The 10376-nt window shown below is 40.3% G+C and overlaps 1 protein-coding gene across 1 annotated transcript in view; it reads left to right on the forward strand.

The window, feature by feature from the left end:
- Positions 1-10376, forward strand: part of LOC120397507 (dynein heavy chain 5, axonemal-like) — a 289224-nt gene that overhangs the window by 244266 nt on the left and 34582 nt on the right. Inside the window, exons 74-76 of the mRNA XM_039523452.1 lie at positions 890-1011; positions 1633-1980; positions 5966-6154. Coding sequence (XP_039379386.1) covers positions 890-1011; positions 1633-1980; positions 5966-6154 — 659 coding nt within the window. The remainder of the gene's footprint in view (positions 1-889; positions 1012-1632; positions 1981-5965; positions 6155-10376) is intronic.

The following is a 10376-nucleotide window of genomic DNA, read 5'->3' on the forward strand; positions in this document are numbered from 1 at the left end:
CAATTCCTGTTTAATCATCGGGTAAATTGAGGAGCGGCAAAGTTAAGTGATTTGCTCAAGGTCACACAGTAGGTCAGTGACAGAGCTGAGAACAGAACTTAGCTCTGCGGACTCCCACGCCTATGCCTGAGCAAGTGCACCTCGCTGCTTTGCTTAGAGTGTGGCATCACTGCTCCTACCCAAAGATGTCCTTTGTTTCATTTAATTAAGAATTAAATATTTAAATATTTTAAATAAAATGAAAAACTTTGCTATGCTAAATAATATTTTAAGTTATTACATAAAAACAGAAACCATGCTGCTGCTTCTGAAGATGATGATGATTAGCTCTACAATGGTTCTTTATAGACCATTAAAAATGATCAATTCCTCCTCCAAAGAGCAAAAACAAACAAACAAAAATTGTCTGAGGACAAATTCATTTGTGGACAAGTTCATATTTTAGGATGGTAACGTTTAAGTGTTAAAATTAGAAATGGGCTTCCGATACAAAATTTAGACTAGGATCCTGGTTTAAAACACTCCCAGGTTTGCAATGTAGGGTCAGCCCATTTTAAAAATAGAGTTGTTGTTGTTTTTGCTCTGGAGCTGTGTTTGAATTTTTGAAACTCTCACATTTTAGATTGAATGTTTTGGTTTAAGCATGTCCCTCTAAGCATAATATCTAAAATGTAATTTGACTGGTACTGTATCAAAATGAATAAATATTTCAGTGATTGAAAATGGTTGTTCAGAATATAGAAAAACATATACTCTGTGTTGGGATAATCATTTCTCATAGAAGGCAATCTGCTACAACAGACCTAAATCAATTTTAAAACTCCAAGATATGGATAATTTTTTTTTACTAATACAATGTGATTTTTATTTTATTTATTTATTTTTTTAGGTGTAAAGGCTGGTTTAAAGCGGACATACTCTGCTATTACTCAGGAACAGCTGGAAGTGAGCAATATGCCACAGTGGAAACCACTGTTATATGCTGTGGCATTTCTACATACAACTGTTCAGGTTATTAATTAACTATCTTACAGTTACACCATAAACCATATTTCATAAATGAGAATATAATTAAGAACTTGAAAGCTGTGTTAAATATAAATAATGTGGTGGGCAAAATTGGACATATAAAATGAGAACAGCCGAAAAACTTCACCCATCCCCTATATTGAAAGATGCCCCCAATACTGACTTATCTGCCCACACTGATCATATCGCTCCATCAGGAGACACCTGAGAGGAAAATGGACAATATACACCTTCACCCTGCATGAAAGATCTTTTCAGGAATTAATCAGGTGGCTGTCATTGAACTTTTTAAAAACAATTATGAAAATATTTCTATCCAGTCATTTGTAATACATGCTCCTTTGTCTCTCCCTATGTGTTATATTAAAAAAATAAGATTCCAGCTAATTAATTCTGGGGCTGATTTTGTTCTCTCACTAGTATAAATCAAGAATAGTTTTATTGAAGTCAGTGGAGTAAGCACAGTTAGAATCAAGCTCAGTGTCCCTTTAATTTCCATTGATGGTGGGTGGATTATTGCATTTTTAGTATATTTCACAAATGCTTTTACATGTGGAATTTCTGTTACTAAATTTCACTCTTTTAAACATCTTCCTCCATTAGGAAAGACGAAAGTTTGGTCCATTGGGCTGGAACATCCCTTATGAATTTAACCAAGCAGACTTTGCAGCCAGTGTGCAGTTTATTCAGAATCATTTGGATGAGGTTGACATTAAGCGTGGGGTGAACTGGAGCTGTGTTCGCTATATGCTTGGAGAAGTACAGTATGGTGGCCGTGTAACAGACGACCTTGACAAAATGTTGCTAAATACATTTGCCAGAGTGTGGTTTGGAGAGAGTATGTTTACTGACAAATTTTGCTTCTACAAAGGTTACATTATTCCAAAAGGCAAGACGGTTGAAGACTATCTCCAGCACATAGAGCAGCTGCCAATTGTCGATACACCTGAGGTAAAAATGTTTTATGTTTTAAAGCATTAAGAGAGTTATACTAATTAAAGTGCTAGACTTTTCTAATCATCCATATATGGAACAGGGCAGAGCTCAGACAACAGACGTTATGAAAATGAAAACAATTGTTCTCACTTAAAAAGCCGTTGTTATCATCTGGGCCTGTTCCATTTTGAGGACAGGGAGTTGTTAGTTGAAGTTGAAATAAAAATGGAAGTACTATGAGGTTTACAAATGCCTCTGAAGATAACATTTATTGGAATTAAAGTGCACCAAATATATAGACTTGTTTCTGAGACTATTTCATGCACCACCACCACATGCTAGGTAATAATGTGAAAGGACTCCATGCTTGTAAAACTGATCTGGCTCTTTATTAAGAGAACTGTTTGCAGAGATCCTGCAACTGCAGTAAGCATCCTAGCCATGTGCACACAGATTGGTTTCCTGATGCCTCCTCCAAACTCTTCCCTCCTGCAACCTGGGCTCCTCCCTCCAAGTTCCATGCAGGTTGGCATTCATGGATTGATCCATGAATGCCTTGTCTGCACTGGTGTTTTTCTAAGCTAGTGTAGCTGCCCTGAGATAGCTGCATTGGCACAAATCTCGAGTGTAATTATACTGTACCAGTGTAAAAACTGACTTGCACCAGTGTGACTCGCTCTGGTTTGAGAATGAGGTAAACTTAGTGTAGGCACAGTGCAGCGTAACTATGGCTCAGACCAGTGCAATTTATCCTGTGCAAAAAGCCCATTGTAGGCAAAGCCTGACTTTTACTTTGTAGTGGTATAATCCAGAACTGAAGGTTCCTCTTCTAATTCCAAGAAAGGATACCACAGAGGTACTTCCAAACATACAGCATGGACTATCAGGATTCTGCAAAAGAGCTGCAAAAATAGATTACATCATCTGAGTTCTTGAAGGGGCAGAAGCAACTGTGGAAAAGCTCTGGATAAAACATCTCTAAAGATACTGGATCAGATCCCCTAGCTCCATTGATTTTGGGTGAGATTCTGACCCACCATCTGTCCAGGATTCTCATTTCTGGGTCTTAGCTTCTTAATGCAACTCCCTTAGCTATGAAGGTTTTGGATCCTTAAGGCAGCAGGAGCAGGGTAAGTGCAAGTCAAACTCCTTACTGGCTGATGTGCACCTTCCCCAGCTGAGTGTGAATGCTGCTCTCCCAACATTCCAGTGGATCCATTTTGATCATAGTCAGTGAAGCAGGTCACCACAGGAACTGCATCCCATCTGCTTCAGCTCTTTCCCAGATCTCAATTCCGGCTCCTGCGCCTGCTTTTCCTCAGTGTTTTGAAGCCTGCTTCAGAATTTGGAGGCTTATTTTCTCAGCGTTTTGGTACCTGCCAATCCAGATTTGTGTTTTTTATATACGGGAGTTTTGCCTTTCACTTCAGTGGTGTAGGATCAAACCCTGAATATGCAAAGATCTCTTTCTCCTTCAAAAGACTGACCCAGATTCTCACAGGTCATGAGGAAAGTGACAACATCCTTCTGTCACTCCAAACTCCTTCTGAATTGCTGTTGGAAACCCCTGACCTTTTAAGCTCAGTCTTCTCTGATCCAAGAAGGATATTGTATTAGTCAAGACAGTATAATTTTTGTTTCCTCCTATCTCCATTTTTGGTTAAGAAAGACAGATTGAATAAATCTGACTGCTGTATCATTGCTCCTTTGATGAAATTCAACCTTTGCATTAGTAAATCAGAATAAACACTGTCTTCTGAAGAGGGCTATTGAATTTAGAAATCCCTTTGAAATGCACTTAGATTTCAGACAGGAGGGTGTGGAGTGTTTCCAGCTGGATTTGAAACTCCAGTCAGTTGAAAAACTAAGGGGTACAATTCTGGATTCCTTATGCACCCAAAACTCCCTTTAAATTAGGTTTCTAGATTAGTGTCCAGGAGGATTAAGGACACTGAACTGCCCCAGGATAATATTACTGCGTTTTCTGTTTCTTCTTTATTCTCCCATGCATGCACAAAGATGCACACAAGCCCAAATTTATCCCTGGAGTAACTTCTCTAACTTCAGTGAAGTTACTCCAGGGATGAATTTAGCCCTCAGTTTAGTACTATAATTTACATGTACGAAGGGAGACATTTTCTCTTGTTTTGAACTAGGACAGAGGCATTGCTACATATTTGCTATACAAAAATGAAGCTTTTCTGTTTTTAAAATGATAAAGATGATATGTTTCCTGCCAGCCATATCCTAATTCCTTTGCCTAGAGAAAGTCTCACTCTCTTCAACAAAGGAGGTCAAAAAATCATGAACATCTTTAATCTTCAAATGATTATTGTATTCCATGATAGTCAATATAGATGTAATACAGTGCATTGCCTCTTTCACATATTTATAATAGTTCTAAATACGTAGGTTGTATTAACTGTACAAGTCCTATCTGTGAAATATATTTTAATCCTACTTGGAGCCTAAATCAATGGGAATTGTGTGCACACACTGTGTCTCCAAGCAGAACTGGTTCTATAACAGGGGTCGGCAATCTTTTGGAAGTGGTGTGCTGAGTCTTCATTTATTCAATCTAATTTAAGGTTTCGCGTGCCAATAATACATTTTAACATTTTTAGAAGGTGTCTTTCTATAAATCTATAATATATAACTAAACTATTGTTGTATGTAAAATAAATAAGGTTTTTAAAGTGTTTAAGAAGCTTCATTTAAAATTAAATTAAAATACACAGCCCCCCGGACTGGTGGCCAGGACCTGGGCAGTGTGAGTGCCACTGAAAATCAGCTCACGTGCCACCTTTGGCATGCGTGCCATAGGTTGCCTACCCCTGGTCTATAACAATAACACTTTCAGAGCCAGATTCCCAAGTGGTTTAAACTGGTGCAGCTCCATTGACTTTGATGCACTTACACCCACTTACACCAGCTGAAGATCTGTCTCTGAATTTTTAAAGTTGCAAGCATAATAGTATTAAACTTAATTGTTTTTATGCCTTTTATTTGTAGAGTAATTAATTACTAAGCATTAGAAGTGTCTTCTGTATATGAAATGAGCTGGTGTTCACAGTCCAGTTCCCGGTGGACAAGAATCACCATCCAAATTGACAGTTAAAGACTTACAGATAGTCTCAGCAGAGAATACAAAGATTGAATGAACATGAAGTCTGAACTGTTGTTATCTTTTATGGTTGCTGTTTTTAGGTCGGGACTGAAGCAGGGGAGGGCATAGGTCACTGCTCATGCTATACCTCTTTCAGACTAAATAAAAAAATTAAGTTTTCACAGCCAGGGAAAAAAAGACTTGAAACCAGAAATAGCTAAACATAACACATCCCGAATATATCTCTGTTCATAACATCTGTATGGGTGCTTTCAAAAATATACGGTATACAGTGTGGGTTTTATTTTTTATTGTCCATGTTTTAGAAACCTAATCCATCAGTACCACTCCTAACAAATAAATTAGAGGAAAGAGAAAATTTAAAAGGAAGACAATGTAGGGAGGTCAGAAACGGAAAATGGTGGAAAAGTAATGATAAAGGAACCATCATAATTACTAATATTTATGCCTTGTACAATACCATACATGTGCATATCTTTCACATGACTATGATATTGAAGTAGTCAATACTGTAGTCACTAGAAACTTTGCTGTTAAAATGAATAGGTCAAGGAAAGCATTTTTTGAAACAAATGGAGGTGATTTGGCTGATTTTAGGGGGTGCACATTAATTCAGGGCTTACCTGTTAAGAGTTTTTTTGTATAACTTGAACCAGATGCTTATCTGATTTAGATCAGTGTAACCCCATTGACCTTAATGAGGTCATGCTGATTTACACCATCTAAGGATCTGCTCACTTGTCTTTTTCCTTTGTGTAGACTATTAACTGATATATTTTAAAAAATCAATGTGGTGTATTAACAAGAGTGCTCTATATTTTTTTAGACATAATTCTTCATTTTTTTTCTTATTGTATCCTTTTTTATCTTAAGGTATTTGGACTTCACCCTAATGCAGACATAACTTATCAGACTAATATGGCTAATGAGACATTAAGCACAATAGTTAGCATTCAGCCTAAAGACAGCGGCAGTGGAGGAGGGGAAACCAGAGAAGCAATGGTACAGCGTCTTGCTGATGAGATGCTGGAGAAATTGCCACCAGACTACATCCCTCATGAGGTACAAATATATATGGCAAGACACTGCTGCATAGATACATATGAATTATTTGTATATGCCATTCCTGTGGAAACACTTCTCTGTGCAACTTTTTTGTTTAACTCACAAGTATTTTAAGTAATTAATGAAATAACTCCCACTTCATTAAAAGTATAAGTGTTCTGGTTTATTATCTGAAGGGTATATACATCAAAAAGTTACATATGAAGAAATATTGGTTAGTTACATAGGATTTAAACACTAATATGATATGCTGTCTGGGAGTGGTGGTGAGTCTTGCATTTGTGTTTGAATAAAAGAAAGTGGATATTATTGTTGTTATTATTTTATTATATTAACATTTATATGTAGTGTCATAGGTACAGATGGCTCCTTATGTAGCAAGCAAAAGCAGGATCTCATACCAAATATGCTTGCCACAGTGACTAATGGTTAGATAAATGTAGGGTAGAGCTCTGCAGAGCTTTAATAATCTAGATGAGTTTTAATTTATTGAGGAAGTGGATGTGGTATGAGTGGAGGGACATGAAAAGAGCTGGAGCAGCAAGCAAGGAAGAGGAGCTTGGAGATAACAGTTTGGATAGTCTGTAAAGAAGGGAAATACGTTTCAGGAATATCAGCAAGAAGATTGTGTTGGTAAGGCACGGCCAAGAACTCTGGCAGGGGGAATAGACAGGAAGGGACAGATTCTAGATATACTGTGAATGAAGCAGCAAGAGAGTTTAGCAACAGCTGAATATAATGGTATTTCTTCCCACTCACTGGATACTTGGTTGTGTTTCCAGGTTCCCAAAGACTCCCACTTTTTAGTAGAGAAAAAGACAAACATCTAATTGAGTAATAAAATGAAAGTAGAAACCACAAACTGTACATGAGCTATGACAGCTTGTAGTCCCTTGCACTAATCTGAAAGTCCAGAACAAAGCAAGGGCCTCTGATCCATCTGGGGCAGCTACCTGATCTGAGCTCACTGACTGTCAGAACAAACTTTTCCCCATGGTGTATGTCTCTTCATATATTGATATAGCCATTCAGATAAGTAGAACATCACTCATAAAAAGAGAATTTAAAGTATCTCCAAATAATACTGTGACACTACACCCCATATTCATCCTAGTAATATTATTATGATATGATTATGACATACTTATGATGCATTTTGTACAAGATGCATCATGTAAGGTGTCATAAGAAAAGTTATGATTTGCTGAATATGATTATCCTATTTGTATGCATGTATCATTTTTGTGTCTAAAATGATGAATATTGACTATGTATCTATATTTCAAATGTAGTTACACCTGGGCAACGCCCACTGGGCAAGATGCTTCAAGTCTAGATAGCTGTTTGTGAAGGGCCTATTCAGGGTAATCATAGAATCTTAGAATCATAGAACTTAAGATCAGAAGGGACCATTATGATCATCTAGTCTGACCTCCCGCAAGATGCAGGCCACAAAAGCTGACCCACCCACTCCTGAAATAATTCTCTCCCTTGACTCAGATGTTGAAGTCCCCAAATCCTGATTTAAAGACTTCAAGTAGCAGATAATCCTCCAGCAAGCGACCCCTGCCCCATGCTGCGGAGGAAGGCGAAAAACCTTCAGGGCCACTGCCAATCTACCCTGGAGGAAAATTCCTTCCCGACCCCAAATATGGTGATCAGCTGAACCCCGAGCATGTGGGCAAGACTCTCGAGCCAGACACTCAGGAAAAAGACTTTCAGTATCCCAACATTGACCCTTGGTACTAATTACCAGTGGTGGCACGTTATTGACCTATTGACTAAATCAATAGGTTATCCTATCAAACCATTCCCTCCATAAACTTATCAAGCTTAATCTTAAAGCCAGAGAGGTCCTTCGCTCCCACTATTTCCCTCGGTAGGCTGTTCCAGAATTTCACTCCCCTGATGCTTAGAAACCTTCGTCTAATTTCAAGCCTAAACTTCCCGACTGCCAATTTATATCCATTTGTTCTCGTGTCCACATTAGTACTGAGCTGAAATAATTCCTCTCCCTCCCTGGTATTTATCCCTCTGATATATTTAAAGAGAGCAATCATATCTCCTCTCAACCTTCTTTTGGTTAAGGAAAACAAACCGAGCTCCTCAAGTCTCCTTTCATACGACAGGCTTTCCATTCCTCGGATCATTCTAGTGGCCCTTCTTTGTACCCGTTCCAGTTTGAATTCATCCTTCTTAAACATGGGAGACCAAAACTGCACATAGTACTCCAAATGAGGTCTCACCAACGCCTTGTATAACGGGACTAGCACCTCCTTATCTCTACTAGAAATACCTCACCTAATGCATCCCAAGACCGCATTAGCTTTTTTAACGGCCACATCACATTGCCGATTCATAGTCATCCTGCGATCAACCAGGACTCCAAGGTCCTTCTCCTCGTCCGTTACTTCCAACTGGTGCGTAATGGGCCATTAGGAAAAACAATAGGCCTTAGGAGAAGCTTATCCTCTACCTGGTGAGCCTTCCTGAGAACACTCCAGACAGCCTGTAAGTAATGGCTGCTATGAATCAGCAGGGCATGCAAGGGCATGTGACCAGATCACATGCCATTGATCTCCATTTTCAGTATCTGTATTTTTCCACAAACTGGCTGGGAACTGTTTTTGGAACAAAGGGTTCCTGCCATATGTTAAAGCTATATAAGGCAGGGAGTGACATCATCTGTGGTTCTTCATGCCCCCACAATTCAACACCTAAGAGAAGCTCATAAGGAAAAGGACTTGGAATGGGGGTGAGGAGCCCAAGCTTCAAAGCAAGTGCAGCTTATGTCTTGAGATTCTGCAAGCCAGCTTGTATCTTCAGTCAGGGTGAGAAGTTGCTAATTCATATCCAATTGAAACTGTCTTGCAGATTGTAAGATCCACTTCAGTTTTCCCATTTCACATACAGAAGAAGCCAGAGAGTTCTATTGCTTCCAAGCCTCCTCGCTCAGGGGCTTACGTAACAGATAACAAAGAGTTCTTCTTCGAGGAGTATCCCTGTGGGTGCTCCACCATAGGTGTCTTGGTGCCCTGTGCTTGTAATTGGAGATTTGTAGTAGCAGTGCCCCAGTTGGCCACACACGCGCAGCAGCCATCTCACGCTGCTCCGAGCAGCTACCTAGCATGCGCAGCCAACCGACCCCCAGTTCCTTTTCTGCCGCCCTTGGCTTGAGTCAGAGCGACAGCAGCGCCTCTTCAACTCCATAGATAGATCATATTCCTTCCTTTTTTCTTTTATCCTCTCAATTCTAGTTAACTTCAGTTAGCATTACTTTTAATTTCTTCCATGTTAAAAAAAATGAGTGTAGTTTTTCCCCCCATCCCGCCACTCAGGGGGCCTCCTCCAATGATGACTGCTTTAAAATGGGCTACCCTGTTTTTCTCCAGAGCCAGACCTTCCTCGGGCATGCCTGGTTCACCTGGATTTAAATGTTGCCTGATCTGCAGGCTATCAATACCTATTTCAGACGGCCATGCTCAGTGCATCCGCCGTCTCAGAGAGACTCATATTCCCCAAAAGTGTCCTCAGTGTAAAAAACTGACTGCCAGGACACTGAAGGCCAGAGACCTCCAACGTAAATTACTCATGATGGAGAAATCCCTCAGGCCAGCCTCCAGTCTAGAGTCCAGGATGCCTCTTTACCAACAGTCGCCAGCAGCCGCCTCAAACAAGGGCTCCACTACCAAGACTGCTTCTAAGGACCCTGTCCCTAAAAAGGCGACCAAACACCGGTCTCAGTCATCGCCACAGCAAGATCCACCTAAAAAGAAACGGTCTCCTGGCGAAAAATCTGCCCTGGTACTGACGGCACCGAGAGCCTCGGACCAAGAGGCTCTGGGACCGAGAGGCACCGGGAACATCCAGTACCGAGACTTCCTGAGGAGCCAAGGGCCGGTATGGGCAGGCTCTCAGTCAGATGCACGATCTAAAGCCAAATTCCCTAGCGTGGCACTGACCGTGCCGAAGAACGTCCCAGCACTGACCAGTGTAATGGTGCCACCTGCTGCACATATACAGCTCAGCAAGACCTTGGCACGATAGTTCTGACCCTCTTCTCTCAGACTGCGCTGCCATCCCCAGCACCAAGCTTTCTGGTACTGCAACTTTTCACCAGACAGACGGACCTGGCAGTTTCTTCTACGCCAGGGACCCCCTTATTCGGTACCAACGGTACCCCAGTGAGGTGTGAACCAAGCCACATCATCACCCAAGG

The sequence above is a fragment of the Mauremys reevesii genome, linkage group 2, assembly GCF_016161935.1.
Source record: "Mauremys reevesii isolate NIE-2019 linkage group 2, ASM1616193v1, whole genome shotgun sequence".
Classification (NCBI taxonomy): Eukaryota; Metazoa; Chordata; order Testudines; family Geoemydidae; genus Mauremys; species Mauremys reevesii.